Below are 17,062 nucleotides of genomic sequence, written 5' to 3' on the forward strand. Positions count from 1 at the left end.
AAATCATGTTAAACAAAGATCTTGAATAACTGGCCATTCATTCAAGAAGAAAAGTACACATATGTACCCAGAGCAAAGAGGGAATCCATCAATAATCAGTTTCATAATTTAACATAAGATGAGCACTCAGTTTCAGTACTTAAATCAACCTCACAAAACATTACACCACATGAAATTGGGGAGAACCGATATCTTGTGAATGTATATGATTTATTACCCAATTAATTCTACCATTCTCAAGGTGTTAATAATAGGAGTCTTAATACTTCTTATAAATAGGCACATTTTTGTTAATTTTGTAATATAACATACATTTTGTTACTGTCATAAATAACATTGATTTATTTATATAAATATTTCTAAGCAAACCATTCTATTTTTCATAATGATAATTTTGAACCAGGTGTCCATAGTATATTCATACAGTAACATTCAATAATTTCAATGAAAGATAACAACTGTTGATAAACACATCAACATGGATAAAGATAAAAAATATTATGTTATTGAAAGAAGACTTACAAAGAATGTATATGATTCCATTTATAAGGAGTTCTACAACAGGTAGACTAACTTAAGATAAAAAAATCATAGCAGTATAGTTGCCAACTGTGGGTGCTGGTATAGGGACTGACTGGAAAGGGACATAGGGGAAATTTCTGGGATATTATCTTTTTTTTTTTTTTTGAGGTGCTGGTGACTGAACCCATGGCCTTATGCATGCCAAGCAAGTGCTTTACCATTGAGTTACATTCCCAGCTCTGGGATGATCTCTTGGTAGGAGTCTGTATTACACAGGTGTATGTATTTGACAAAATCCAGCAAAAGTACACTTCAGATTTATGCATCTCATTTAATGTAAATTTTATATCACAAGAAAAAAACTGCTATGAAAGTTTAGTTATGTTAGACATGTTAAAGTATTTAGGGAGAAGTGTCCTGTTGTAATTTATTTAAAATACATCCAAAAATAAATCAACAGATAGAGAGCTGGATGGATAGTTGGAGAGATATGTGCCAAAGTCTGTGAAGTATAACTTTTTGCTCTTCATGTAATTTTTTTCTGGTGTTAGGGATTGAACCTGGGACTTGAGCATGCTAGCCAGTGTTCTACCACTCAGCTACATCCCTAGAGCCTATATTTGAAAATTTTAAAAATAAAATATGTGAGGGAGACAAAATATTAATTGTAGAACCAAGGAAGTGGTATATGGCTGTTCATTGTATAATTCTTTTACTTTTTCTGTATATATAAAATTTTTCATGATAAAGATTTAAAATAGAGTCATACAGAGAAACCTACTTATTTCTATCAGGCTAACTAGCAAAAATTTGGGAGTTTTTCAGCACCTTCAGTTAGCAATGCTTTGGGGAAACCAGCACACTCATACATTGCTGATGAGAGTGTAAGATGGTGCAAATGAAGAGGAATCTGATGATATGTAGGGTGCATTCACCCTTTATTCAGAAAATCCATTTTCTTTACTCCATTCTATTAGTATACCTAAGCATATCCAAAATAATGTGTGCAAAAGTACTTTCACTGTGGCATTATTGGTTAATAAGAAAAGACTGGCAAAAATCTATTGTAGCAATTAGTAAGTGGTGGAATAAACTTAAGTGTATTCATGCAAATCAAAACTAGGCAGCCATTTTTTAATCAAGATTTCTATGTATTCTGCAGTGATATCTAAGTTAGAAAGTTAAGTGAATTAAGTGAAAAAAAGAGCCAAAAGGTAATACTCTCACTTTATCTTTTAAGAAATGCAGAAAATAAAAAATGTATTTATATTGGGTAGTATTTTATAAAGGAATGCTGACAGGATAATTAAGAAACTAAAAAGTGAATATGGAAAAGAAAAGGAACAGACTGGAAGAGGATGAGGTGAAAAGAATTCTCATGTTACTTTTATACATATATCTTTTAATGTCTATTTAATGAAATAAAAGATAAAAAAATCAATGGAAGTTGAAAAAAATAGTATAGCTGTGACAGAGGGACAACAGGGGCTTTCCACTCAATTGGAATTATCACCATAAACTTTCTTACAGATTTCAATTATTATAAAAGTTAAAATCAAATTGAGAAGTAGCAACAGCTTCCATACCTTTTGGTCCAGGTAGTCCATCCAAACCAGCGCGTCCAGGAGGACCTGGAGGTCCTGGGAAACCACGATCACCTTTTGGCCCAAGTGTTCCTTTGAAACCTGGGAGTCCTGGTGGCCCAGGTGGCCCAGGTAACCCAAATCCTGGCTCTCCCTTCAGCATACACATGAAAAAACACAACAAAAACAACTGCCATGACTTTCCTGGTGCTTATAGTTCACTATAGAGAATTTAAAGCAGAAAATACAAGTTAATATTCTTTTTTTCCACTGGGAGAAGAGGAGGATAATTAAATGAAATATAATTGGTATCTTAGAAAGAACATCTGGAAGGGTGGGAAACAGGGTTTTGTAAAACAAATTAGATGAATTGGACTGGTTTCAGAATAAGAAAGAGATAGCAGAGAACATGGGATTAAATAACATCTACTCAAAGAAGGAATGTGATTATAGACTGAGTATTAGATAATTTCCAATAATTATTTTTTTTGATCAAGTATGATAATGGCATTGAGGTTTTTGTATAAAATGTCCACTTACTTAGGGGTGAACACCAAAGTCTTTGTAGGTGAAACAGCATGATTTTGAGATTTGGGTTAACATTTGAGAAAGGAAAAAGGAATAGATGAAGTAAATATGATAAAATATTAATAGTTTTGCATGTGAATGACAGATAAATGAAAGTTCATTGTATTACTTCTTTTACTTTTGTGTTTATTTGAAAATGTTCATAATAAAAGAAAAATAATCAACCAACAGAGTAATGGTTCTCTCATGGGAGCTGAGGTCATGGTCAGCTCTTTTTCCCATGGAAAACAAGTAATAATGATGAAACACAGGAAGTTTAAATTAATTAAGCTCAGAGAAAATAGAGGAACAATCAGGATAATTACATACTGCAGCAGTTTGCTGAAGGATGACTGAGGAAAGTTTGAGAATAGAAAGAGAAATGAATAATAGCATAAATACACATCTTTTATGATTATTATTACTGTTAATAGCAGTGATTTGCATTATATATCTGTGATGGAAATGGGACAGAAGGAAACAGTATGGGAAGGTCTTAATACATTCAATACTTTTTCAATCAATCATTGTAGAAGTATGGCCAGAGATGAAATAGGAGAGTGTAGCAAAGTGCTGGGAAAGCCATTGAATAACTGGCAATTTTAAAACAAGATCAAAAACTCCTTTTTGGATTCAAGTATGACCTCATGTACTATTTTTTTTTTATTTATCTTTTAAGTTTTTACAGACTGCATTTTGATTCATTGTATACAAGTGGGGTATATCATTTTGTTTCTATGGTTGTACACGATGTAGATTCATACCATTCGTGTGATCATACATGTACATAGGGTAATAATGTCTGTCTTACTCTACCATTTTTTACACCCCCCTTGTTTCCTTCTACATAATCTAAAGTTCCCCCATTCTTTTCTCTCTCCCCCCTATTCTTCTCTCCCTCCCCACCTCCCATTCTTCTCTCCCTCCCCACCCCCTGTGCTATTAAAGATGGTTTTGTGTTAAACATTGAAATTAAAGCATAATCAGTTAGGTTTTGTCTGTACACTAAAAACTGGATGGTGTCAAAAAATTAAATGGAAAGGACTAAGGAAATAGGAAAATGAGATGGAAAAAGTTAAAATGTCTCAGACCTTTGGTCCTGGAAAGCCTGGTGGCCCAGGAGGGCCTTCTAGTCCAATTCTTCCAGGTGTCCCAGGTGCTCCTGGAGGTCCTGGAATTCCTGGAAAACCTATACAATTATCATGATGCGTTTTAGTCCCCAAAGAGGAGATACTTGAAGAAACATCTGGAAATTATCAGATCCATATTCTCACCTTACCAATATGCTTAGTGACGATAGTAAGATGTTAAAGCACAATGACATACTGTATAACTACTAAGGATTATACCTTACAAATGTCTGATATGCTCTCTCAATCACCATATGATCATTTTACTTTCACATACAGGTAACGTGTAGAAGATACACTCTTCTGAAGAAAAAGAATGACTATTACATGAGGCAGAACTAAACTAAGGAATAAATTCTGCACAAAAACTCAGGGAACTTGTGCTTGCATCCAGATATGGTAGGATAAAATGTCTCCCATATATTTCTGTAAATGAGCTAAAAATAATTGTAGAGCCAGGTGTGGTGGTGCACACCTGTAATCCCAGCAGCTCTGGAGGCTGAGGCAGGACCGTTGCATGTTCAAAGCCAGTCTCATCAATTTAATGAGGCCTTAAGCAACTTAGTGAGACCCTGTCTCAAAATAAAAAATAAAAAGGGTTGGCGATGTGGCTCAGTAGTTAAGTACCTCCAGGTTCAATCCCTGGTACCCACCCGTTTCCAAAAAAAAAAAAAAAAAAAAAAACAATTGTAGATATCGCCCATACATTCACACATAAAATGAAATGAGACTTTTCAAAGTATTTGGTATAAATGAGTAAGGACACATTCAAGGACTGTTCTCACACAAATGTGTACCCTGTCATGAAAAAGAATGAATTCCGTGAGGACTAAAGCAAAAGTCCTAAAACATTTTGATAAATCAAGACAGTATTTTTACTTGAGATAAAACAGTGGATAAATGAATACAGTAGGTCTTTTTTCTGTTTAATACAATCTACTAAATCAACAAGAATCTACTTAAAGAATTCTACATCCAAGGAACTATTTAATACTCTGAGCACATAATGATGAACACAGACTATTATAATTATTGTAATTTTTTTGGCTTGGAAATCATTTTTGAATATATAATTTAGATATTTTTATGACTACACAATTTTAGATAAGCATCATGAAATTAAAGTGCATAGACACTATAACATTTCATCTGCACTCTTTATAGCACACAGAAAAATCATTAATTAATATGTTTCATTGTCAAAAAATAATACCATACTAATCAGCTAATGTACCCTGCCTACAACATTTCAACATACCTTTGGGACCAGGGGGTCCAGGAAGCCCAATTCCAGGGACACCTGGTTCTCCTTTGCTACCAGGTATTCCTGGCAAGCCTGGTTGGCCTGGGAGTCCAGGGTCACCTATGGAAAAACAGCAGTTGTTGAAAGGAAACATTCAAAACAAAAAGCCAACAAGCTGTGGAGATATTTTAAAATAAATTCCTCACATACCTGGAAGACCTATTTCACCATCTCTGCCTGGGTTACCAGGCAGGCCAGGCTTCCCTGGCTGGGTTATGGTCTGACCTGGATCACCTTTAGGACCTAAACACAAAAATAAATTGGTGGTGAATGAAAAGAGTTTATTTTCCTAAAACTCTCTTTTATTTAAAAACAAAAGTGGGAATTGTAAAAAATCTTTTGAAAATGCAATTTAACAAAAACCCACAAGAAAACAATATCACATTATATATTCTAGGAAGATATCAAACATAAGTATGAAATTTCAAAGAGGAAAATTAGATGATGGCTTTAAGAGTTTCCATGATTGAACATGTGATTAATTTTAGATGTCAAAGTCACTGGGTTAAAGGATAACCAGATAGTTGGTAAAACATTATTTCTGGGTATGTCCTTGGGGGTGATTCTATAAGAAATTGGTATTTGAATTAGTGGACTGAATAAGGAAGATATGTCCTCATCCAGTGTGGGCCAGCATCACCCAACATCCGAGGGTCTAGATAGAACAAAAAGGCAGAAAACAGGCGAATTTGTTCTCTCGTCTGGAGTTGAAACACTCATTTTTCTGCTGCTCTTGAACATCACAATTGCAGATTTACCAACCTTCAAACTCTGTAACTGTCACCAGAAGCTCCCAGGCTCTCAGACCTTAGAACTTGGAATGAGACACACTACCTTCTTTCCTATTTCTCCAGGTTACAGAAAGCCTATCATAGAACTTCCCAGTCTCCATGTCAGGTAAGTCAATTTCCCTAAAAAATCCTTTCATATCTATCTCTCCATCCATCCTATTGGTTCCATTCCTTTGGAGAACCCTAATACGAGAAAGTATCTTTAAATAAATTTTTAAAATATGAGTCAGCCTAAAAACCATAGTAAACAAGGAAAATATTTCTTTTTGGTTAGCTAATGACACTTTTAGTTTTTATATGTACAAAGTCCAAGTACAAATACTTCTCATTAATTGAAAGAGAGGCTTAAAATTGGCTCAGGACAAAGAAGAATTTTGTAAATATGACATAATAAGCACTAACCATGAGAGAAAAGACCAACAAATCTGACCACATTAAAGTTGATTTTTATTCATTAAAGATATCAGACAGGGAATACAAAAGGCAAACCATGGTAAGTAAAGATTTCTTACAAAGTGCATAGCTAACAAAGAAGTAATACACTGAATATATAAAGAACCTCTCAAAATCAATAAGAAAAAAATATTCCAATAGAAAAACTGGCAAAAACAAACATTTCACAAAAAGAAACCAAATGGCCAATAAATATATGAGAAGGAGCTAAGTTTTAATGCAAAATGAAACTGCCAAGATATATAATACTCAATATACTAGCAAAAATGTAAAAGTGTGACAAAATAAAATATCTGTGAATGTGTAGAGCAATAAAATCTCCAATGTTTCTTATGCTAGTATATCCTGGTATATTTGCTCTGGATATCTAGTCAAGCTGCCTCAAAATGTCATATCCTCTGCTTCAGAAATGTTAATCTTAAATATATACTCTAACCCAGAGATTAGCAAGCTTTTTCTGAAAAGGACTTGAGAGTAAGTACCTCAGCCTTTGTGGAACATTTGGTCTCTTTAGTAACCATTCTACTCTGCTGTTATTGCTCAAAAAATAACCATAGACAATGGTGAATGGGCATAGATATATACAAATAAAAAATTTATTTATAACAACAGATGATGAGCTGGATTTGGTCAATGGGTAGTAGTTGCCAACTCCTGCCCTACAGAAGTGTGAGTACGTGAACAACAGGGTGTGTGTGTGTGTGTGTGTGTGTGTGTGTGTGATTGTACATAAAAGCATTTTTCATAATAGGCCCAAACTGCAGATAACCCACTGGTTCATTGACAAAAGAATGGATGAATGAATTGTGATACACACACACACACACACACACATGCGCATATATATATATATATATATATACACATACATATACATATGTGATGGGGTACTATATATATATTTATATATATATATAGCAATGAAAATGAATATACTATAGTTATACACAAAGTGAACATAAAGAAAACTTACCCTATGATTCCACTAATATGAAGCTCAAAAAGAAGCAAAATCAAAGTATTTTTAGGAATGCATATATAAGTGATAAAACAGTGGGGAAATGGAAGGAAATTTTGCAAAAGTCCGAACAGTGTTACTTTTGGAGAGAAAGAAGGTTACTGTGATCAGGCAAAGATAGGGACAGGAAGGCAGATGTTTTTAGGATGCTGGCAATGTTCTTTTTCTTGATGTGTATAGTAATTACATGTGTGTTTCTATTATAATTATTTGTTAAATTATCATTATAGATCATGTACTTTAAAAGAACAAAAATTTAAAGAGAACTCCCCCCACCTTAAAAATGTGTTCACTTGCTATGGAGCTCCGAAGAGTCCAAATATAAAAGGTTAGTAAAACACATCTCTCAGGAAAGGAAGCCAAATATGGCCACATGATAATACATGTCTCCTCTTAAGCACCAAACATAAAACAGAACAAAAAATTAGAGTAAACTTACCTGGCTTTCCTGGCTGGCCTGGATTTCCTGCTACACCCTGTATGCCTTTTTCACCTGCTGGGCCTGGAGGGCCAAAACCAACAGGGCCCATAGGCCCCATATCTCCTGGGAGACCTGGTAAACCTGGGTTCCCAGGGGGACCTCTTTCACCCTTAAAAGCAATTCCACCCTGAAAAAGGGAAAAGTTTACTACAGAAACACATAGATATAATGACAATCTGTAGGTTGGTATTATTATTATTCTTTTGTACCAGGGAATGAACCCTGGGGTATTTTGCCACTGAGTCACATCCCTACTTTTTTTTCAGCACGGAGGAATGAACCCAGAGACACTTATACACTGAGCCACATTCCCAGACTGTTTTGTATTTTATTTAGAGACAGGGTTTCACTGAGTTGCTCAGGGCCTTGCTGACATGCTGAGTCTGGCTTTGAACTGGTGATCCTCCTTCCTCAGCCTCCCAACCCTCTGGGATTACAGGCATGTGCCACTGTGCCTGGCTTAGGTTGGTATTATTTAATACAACTAAGGAAATGATAGTCATAAACAGTTTTTCTAATGGCTACCTAAGTGCAGGTGCTATTATGTGATGGTATGTGAAATCAATTCACTTAGTCATTCACTCCTTCATCAAATATTTGAACTGGTCTTATGTGTAACCTGTGAGAAATATAGCAGAGAATATAAGTAGACACAAATCTCTGCTCTACTCTCATGAAGCTTACAACCTAGTATAAGTCAAGAAGGTTAGAGTCTAGCTAACATATTATAAAATATACTTCCAAACTAAATATTCTGGGTCATTTGTTATGCACAAAATGAGACTGCTCCTTAATGTTCGATATTTGACTCCGTGGCACATTTAACATGGCCATATACTCATATTAATCGGTAAGCTTACTTTACATAAAAATTGTAAATATCTGGTTGTCAGCTATAAATATGTAGAACAAGAGAGGGGTGAACCTTAAGCTGACTCAAGCATCTTAATCTCCTGTCCACCTATTCATATCCAGTAGTAATATAGTAGTGAGTTAGAACTGAACTAAAAGATAAGAATAGTAAGAAAACACTACATGTAATGATGTACCATTACTATATGTATCATATTCTTTTGAGCATACATTGGGTATACAACTCAGTACCAGGCCTATCCTTTGTTTTAATTTAAGAAACTACTTTTTCTTTGGATACTGGTGATTGAACCCAGGGCTCTACACATGCTAAGCAGGTGCTCTACCACTGAGTTACATCCCCAAACCTTTTAATTTTTTTTTTTTTTAATTTTGAGACACGGTTTCACTAAGTTGCTCAAGACTTGAACTTGAAATTATCCTGCCTCAGCCTCCAAAGTGTCTGGGATTATAGGTGCACACCACCATGCCCAGCTCCTAGAAAACATTTCAGAGTGGAAATTCGAGATTACAAGACCAAGAATATCAAACCAACTCACAGGCTCTCCTTTGGGGCCAGGAAGTCCTGGCAATCCATCCTGTCCAGGAGTGCCAGGTAAACCAGGAAGCCCTGGAGCTCCCGGGGAGCCCAATTCTCCTTTGTCACCCTTCATTCCTGGAAAAGTAAGGATGTCACCAGGTTCCCCTTTAGGTCCAGGAAAGCCTGGAGCACCTGGAGCTCCTGGTATGCCCTGAGTGAGGGAAAACATGAAAGGAGGGAGGACAAGAAAGAGAAAAGGAAAATCAGTTTCCTTTTTTGTAATACTTTCTTCTCTACAGTTTAATCCATCAACCTACCCAATAATGTTTAGGGTACAAAATAATGAATCAAGTAATGCACATGCATCAGGGAGAGTCAAGGAATCAAATAAATTACAATTTAATATAAGATCTATCTATCTCTCTATATACATGTCTATATAAAAATATGTATCTATGTATCTACCTACCTACTTACCTACCTATCTACCTACCTACATATCCATCTCTCCTTATGTGAAAATAAAAGTGTGAATGGCTTCCTTATAATTTTTTTATTTATAATATACTCAAAACTTACTGGTAATCCTTTGGGACCAATTGCACCAGCATGTCCTTTTTCACCTTTCTGTCCAGGGAAACCAAGAGATCCTAGCATGCATACACATAAAATAATGTGAGCTCTGAGCTTGAAAACTTGATAAAGTTCATATAGAAATCACCAAGTCAGGAAATCAAGTTTTAAAATAAGAACACAATTCTATCCCACTTAATTTGCATTTTTATTTTCCTCCTTTATATTCTTAAAATGAAATCACCCTTTCTTTCAAATAAATTTAACATTTCATGTTACAAATAATATTGTACCTTCTGGTATTTATTAACTGTAACTTACTAGAGTCTAGCCAAGAAATATTTTAGGCAAAATGTTTTACCTGGAGGACCTGGGAGGCCTGGCAAACCAGGTTGGCCTGGAGGCCCTGAAATCCCAGTTCCAATGCAGTTGAAGCAGGTATCACCCTTGTCACCTGGTGAAAATCATAATAAAAATTATTACCTGGAAGGAATACTTTGGAGATGTTTTTCTTGGTATTGAGGATTAATTAAACCCAGGGGAACTTTACCACTCATCTACATCCTCTGCCCTTTTTATTTTACATTGAGATGCGGTCTCTCTAAGTTGCTGAGGCTGACTTTGAACTAGTGATCCTCCTGCCTCAGCTTCCTGAGTCACAGAGATTTCAGGCATGTGCCACCATGCCTGGCTGGAAGGGTACTTAAACTTTCTTTAGATAGGCTCTAAAGAAGCTGATAGTAAGGAATAACATTTCTACCTAACAGTGTGTTTAGGGAAGCTTAAATCTAGACTCAATTCATTGACAAATATTTACTGAGTATCCACTGTATGCAAAGAATTGTTCCAGGTGTTTGTGATACATTGATACAAAAAACACAAAAATCCATGCTTTTGTGGAGCTCACAATTTACCAGTAGAAAGAAATGATAAACAATGAAGGCAATAAATTATATATTAAATGTTTTAATGCAATATTAAATATATTAAGTATTTTAATATATATTAAAATGTTCATTTTGTTTGTAGCAAAAGTAGAGCTTGGTGAGATTGGGTATGCCAAGGATGGGTAAGTGGAAGGAAGTTTGTGATTTTATATAGGGTGGTCAGGGTGGACCTCACCGAAAAGAAAACATGAGGAAAAACTCACAGGATGTGATGTGTACATAAGAAAGAACAAGCAGATGAGATTACTTCAGCAGAATGAAGAAGTAGAACCATATCAGAGAGTGAATAGTTTATAAGGAAAGGGTTACCATGAAATATAGTATAGGCCATGGTAAACTCTATAGCTTTTATTATGAGTGAAATGTGAATCTTTTAGAAGAATTTAAAAAGAAAAGCAAAGGCTGTTGTGTTGTGTTAACAGTAAGTCCTAAGGGCAAGTATGGAAACTTGGTAATCCCTTAAGAGGCTACCTCTGTAGGGATCCAAGAGAGAGGGTAGCTCATTCCAGAGTTACAGCAATAGAGGTGATCAGAATTTGTTAAGTTCTGGGTATACTTAAAAGTAGAGTCAATTGGATGTTCTCAAAGATCATACATGGAATACAAAAGAAGAGAACTCTCAAGGATGATTCCAGGGTTTTTTAGCTTGATCAACTACAAGGCAAAAGTAGCCTGCTTTTCATATAAGAAAGGGAAGATGTGAGGAAAGCAATTGTTTGGAAGGAAGTAACAGAAATTAGGACTGTAACTCAATTGGGATGTCAAGTTCAAAACACTGCGTAAGTAGTTGCACATACAAAACTAGAGGCAGAGGATCCAAGATGGTGGACTAGAGGGAGGCTGCGTTCCTTGTCACTCCGTAATGCCGGATTCAAGCAGAGGATATCTGTTTCTCGGTTAGGCAGTTTTTGCTGCTTATCGATCCCCTGCTCTTTAACCCATTTGGCTGCTGTAAACACCTGCAATCTGCCAGCATATCGACGCCTTTTTTGAGAACAGATTGCTCACTGTCAGGCGTCTATCATCTGCCATTTGCCTGCCTCTTGCCTGTCCATGGCCTGCCTTACTCCTATCCATCACCCAACGCTCGAGGTTCACCTCCTGATCGTCCGACAGCTGCCAGCAGACTGACCACAGACCGCCAGTGGAGAACCAGCTGCCTGCTGTTGCCTGGAAGTTCACTGTTACAGTATCTGCAGGTTTGATTACACGTGGCTGCCGCCATTTTGAGATAACAGCCAGGCCCCGTAGGACCCCTGGCCGAACTGACTGTGCCCTGTCTCCAGGATCCCTCAGCCCGACCAATCACTCCCTGCCTCTGGGGCCCTCACATCAACTGACTGCTCCCTGCCGCCAGGACCCCCAGACCAACTGACTGCGCCCTATCACCGGGAACCCAGACCGACTGATTGCACCCGGCCTCCAGGATCCCACAACCACACCAAACACACCCGACCTCCAGGACTGTTGCCGGACCAACTGCATCCTGTCTCCAGGACCTCCAGCTGACCACGTCCAACCCTAGGCTGCAGCTCCCCATTTGCCAACACATTTGGAAGCCAGAGCAGCCATCTTGGATAATTCTGGAAGCCATAGCTCCGATCTTCGGGTGGGGCAAATCCCATCCTGAGACGCCTGCTGGAGGCTTGAAGCTCATTGTCAGGTACCTCTCATGCATCAGGCTACTGAACACTGGGAGGTTTCATTAGTATATGACTGTTATACAGTAGATTTTCTTTTTTCTCCTTTTTAAAAAAAATTTAAGTTTTTATTTCTTTATGTTTCTTGCTTTCTTTTCCTTTTGTTTACCTGTTCCCTCAGAGTCTCTTTCTCCCGTATTTGCATGCTAACATCTGATTTCTTTTGATTACACTCTCACCCTTTCTATTTTCTAGAACTTCTGTATATTCTTTTCTTATCCCATTAACAGCCATATTCTACATCCCTCTGCATCCTCTTTGTCCTCCATTAGAAACTGCAGACTTTATTGCAAACCTGTTTGTTTTACCGAAGATAACATTTGAACTCATTTTGTTTATTATGACAATTTTGTTCTTGTCCTCATAGGGGCTATTTGGTCTAGGATTGCATAGTGTCTGATTTGGGTACTGCTAATATTGATCTCCCCTTAAAGAAAGTGTTTTGGAAACCTATAGGGCCACTATAAGCCTATAGGGGGAAATCTGTAATACCCCAGATCTGCACTGCTAGAGGGGAAGATACATGAACAACATGAAAAAACAAGGGAAGAAAATGATCCAAACAAATCTAGATTCTATAGTAATAGAATCCAATGACAGTATGTTAGAAGAAATGTCAGAAAAGGACTTCAGATTATACATGATTAAAATGATTCATGAAGCAAAGGATGAGATAAGAGAGCAAATGCAGGCAATGAATGATAATACCAATAAGCTGAAAGAGCACCTGCAGAAAGCAAAAGATCATTTCAACAAAGAGATAGAGATTCTCAAAAAAAAAAAAAAAAAAAAACCAAACAGAAATCGTTGAAATGAAGGAGACAATAAACCAAATAAAAAACTCAATGGAAAGCATCACCAACAGACTAAACCACTTGGAAGACAGAACCTCAGACAATGAAGACAAAATATTTAATCTTGAATATAAAGTCGCCCAAACAGAGAAGATGGTAAGAAATCATGAACAGAATCTCCAAGAACTATGGGACATCATGAAAAGACCAAATTTAAGAATTATTGGGATTGAGGAAGGCACAGAGATACAAACCAAAGGAATGAACAACCTATTCAATGAAATAATATCAGAAAATTTCCCAAACCTGAAGAATGAAATGGAAAATCAAATACAAGAGTCTTACAGAACACCAAATGCACAGAATCACAACAGATCCACACCAAGGCACATTATAATGAAAATGCCTAACATTCAAAATAAAGATAGGATTTTGAAGGCCGCGAGAGAAAAGCATCAGATTACATATAGGGGGACACCAATACGGATAACAGCTGACTTTTCAACCCAGACTCTAAAAGCTAGAAGGGCCTGGACCAACATATTTCAAGCTCTGAAAGAACATGGTTGCCAACCAAGAATCCTATACCCAGCCAAACTAACCTTCAGATTTGAAGATGGAATAAAATCCTTCCATGATAAACAAAAGTTAAAAGAATTTACAAATAGAAAGCCTGCACTACAGAATGTTCTCAACAAAATATTCCACGAGGAGGAAATGAAAAACAACAATGTAGGTCAGCAAAGGGAGGAATTACCCTAGAAAAAAACCACTCAAAGGAGAAACCAAGCCAACTTAAAAACCAAAAATAAGCCAAATGACTGGGAATACAAATCATTTCTCAATAATAACCCTGAACGTTAATGGCCGAAACTCCTCAATCAAAAGACATAGACTGGCAGAATGGATTAAAAAGAAAGACTCAACAATATGCTGCCTGCAAGAGACTCATCTCTTAGAAAAAGACATCCACAGACTAAAGGTGAAAGGATGGGAAAAAACCTACCATGTACATGGACTCAGTAAAAAAGCGGGGGTTTCCATCCTTATATCAGATAAAGTGGACTTCAAGCCAAAGTTAGTCAGAAGGGATAAAGAAGGACATTTCATACTGCTTAAGGGAACCAGAAATCAGGAAGACATAATGATAGTAAATATTTATGCCCCAAACAATGGTGCATCCCTGTACATCAAACAAATCCTTCTCAATTTCAAGAATCACATAGACCACAACACAATAATTCTGGGCGACTTTAACGCACCGCTGTCACCACTAGATAGATCTTCCAAACAAAATCCAACCAAAGAAACCATAGAACTCAATAACATAATCAATAACCTAGACTTAATAGACATATATAGAATATTCCATCCATCAACGAGCGGATACACTTTCTTCTCAGCAGCACATGGAACCTTCTAGAAAATAGACCATGTGTTATGCCACAAAGCAGCCCTTAGGAAATGCAAAAAAATAGAGATACTGCCTTTTGTTCTATCAGATCAAAATGGACTGAGAGTAGAAATCAATGACAAAATAAAAAAAGGAAATTACTCCAACATTTGGAGACTAAATAATATGCTATTGAATGAAACATGGATAACAGAAAACATCAGGGAGGAGATTAAAAAATTCTTAGAGGTCAATGAGAATGATGATACAACATATCAAAATATCTGGGACACTATGAAACGGTACTGAGAGGAAAATTCATTGCATGGAGCACATTCCAGAAAAGAATGAAAACAATTAAATGACCTAACATTACAGCTCAAAGCCCTAGAAAAAGAAGAACAGAATAACAGCAAAAGTAGTAGAAGACAGGAAATAATTAAAATCAGAGCTGAAATCAATAAAATTGAAACAAAAGAAACTATTCAAAAAATTGACATAACAAAAAGTTGGTTCTTTGAGAAAGTAAACAAAATAGATAAACCCTTAGCCACACTAACAAAGAGAAGGAGAGAGAAGACTCAAATTACTAAAATACATGATGCAAAAGGAAATATCACGACAGACACCACTGAGATACAGAACATAATGAGAAGCTACTTTGAAAATCTGTATTCCAACAAAATAGAAACTACCAAAGACATTGACAAATTTCTAGAGACATATGCTCCTCCCAAACTGAACCAGGAGGACATACACGATTTAAATAGATCAATATCAAGCAATGAAAAAGAAGAAGCCATTAAAAATCTACCATCTAAGAAAAGCCCAGGACCAGACGGATTCTCAGCCGAGTTCTACAAGACCTTCAAAGAAGAACTCATTCCAATACTTCTCAAAGAATTCCAGGAAATAGAAAAGGAGGGTACCCTACCGAACTCATTCTATGAAGCTAATATCACCCTCATACCCAAACCAAGCAAAAACACATCAAGGAAAGAAAATTTTAGACCAATATCCTTGATGAATATAGATGCAAAGATCCTTAACAAAATATTGGCAAACTGTATCCAAAAACATATTAAGAAAATTGTGCACCACGATCAAGTGGGGTTCATTCCTGGAATGCAAGGATGGTTCAACATTCGTAAATCAATAAATGTAATCCATCATGTCAATAGACTTAAGGATAAGAATCATATGGTTATTTCAATTGACGCAGAAAAAGCATTTGACAAAATACAACACCGCTTCATGCTCAAAACACTAGAAAAAATAGGGATAGTAGGAACATACCTGAACATTGTAAAGGCTATTTATGCTAAGCCCATGGCCAACATCATTCTTAATGGAGAAAAACTGAATCCATTCCCTTTAAAAACGGAAACAAGACAGGGATGTCCTCTTTCACCACTTCTATTCAACATTGTCCTCGAAACTCTAGCCAGAGCAATTAGGCAGACTAAAGAAATTAAAGTGATACAAATAGGAAAAGAGGAACTTAAGCTGTCACTATTTGTGGATGACATGATTCTATATTTAGAGGATCCAAAAACCTCCTCCAGAAAACTTCTAGACCTCATCAATGAATTCAGCAAAATAGCAGGCTATAAAATCAACACACATATATCTACAGCATTTTTATACGCAAGCGACGAAACAGCTGAAAGGGAAATAAGGAAAACAACTCCATTTGCAATAGCCTCAAAAAAAAAATACTTGGGTATCAATCTAACTAAAGAGGTAAAAGACCTCTACAATGAAAACTACAGAACATTGAAGAAAGAAATTAAGGAAGACCTTAGAAGATGGAAAGATCTCCCATGTTCATGGATAGGCAGAATTAATATCGTCAAAATGGCCATACGACCAAAAGTGCTATACAGATTCAATGCAATTCCAATTAAAATCCCAATGATGTACCTCACAGAAATAGAGCAAGCAATCATGAAATTCATCTGGAAGAATAAGAAACCCAGAATAGCTAAAGCAATCCTTAGCAGGAAGAATGAAACGGGGGTATTGCAATACCAGAACTTCAACTATACTACAAAGCAATAGTAACAAAAACAGCATGGTATTGGCACCAAAATAGACAGGTAAATCAATGGTACAGAATAGAGGGCATGGACACAAACCCAAATAAATACAATTTTCTCCTACTAGACAAAGGTGCCAAAAATATGCAATGGAGAAAAGATAGCCTCTTCAACAAATGGTGCTGGGAAAACTGGAAATCCGTATGCAACAGAATGAAACTAAACCCCTATCTCTCACCCTGCACAAACTCAACTCACAATGGATCAAGGACCTTGAAATCAGACCAGAGACCCTGCATCTTATAGAAGAAAAAGTAGGTCCAAACCTTTACCTTGTTGGCTTAGTATCAGACTTCCTTAACAGGACTCCCATAG

At 36.5% G+C, this 17,062-nt stretch overlaps 1 protein-coding gene across 1 annotated transcript in view; it reads right to left on the reverse strand.

Moving 5' to 3' along the window:
• COL4A5 (collagen type IV alpha 5 chain) overlaps positions 1–17,062 on the reverse strand; it is a 227,026-nt gene that overhangs the window by 73,985 nt on the left and 135,979 nt on the right. Inside the window, exons 22-29 of the mRNA XM_079124399.1 lie at positions 10,176–10,268; positions 9,821–9,891; positions 9,261–9,452; positions 7,807–7,975; positions 5,256–5,348; positions 5,061–5,165; positions 3,764–3,861; positions 2,109–2,259 (exon numbers count right to left, since the gene is read on the reverse strand). Coding sequence (XP_078980525.1) covers positions 2,109–2,259; positions 3,764–3,861; positions 5,061–5,165; positions 5,256–5,348; positions 7,807–7,975; positions 9,261–9,452; positions 9,821–9,891; positions 10,176–10,268 — 972 coding nt within the window. The remainder of the gene's footprint in view (positions 1–2,108; positions 2,260–3,763; positions 3,862–5,060; positions 5,166–5,255; positions 5,349–7,806; positions 7,976–9,260; positions 9,453–9,820; positions 9,892–10,175; positions 10,269–17,062) is intronic.

The sequence above is a fragment of the Sciurus vulgaris genome (assembly GCF_902686455.1).
Source record: "Sciurus vulgaris genome assembly, chromosome: X".
Classification (NCBI taxonomy): domain Eukaryota; kingdom Metazoa; phylum Chordata; class Mammalia; order Rodentia; family Sciuridae; genus Sciurus; species Sciurus vulgaris.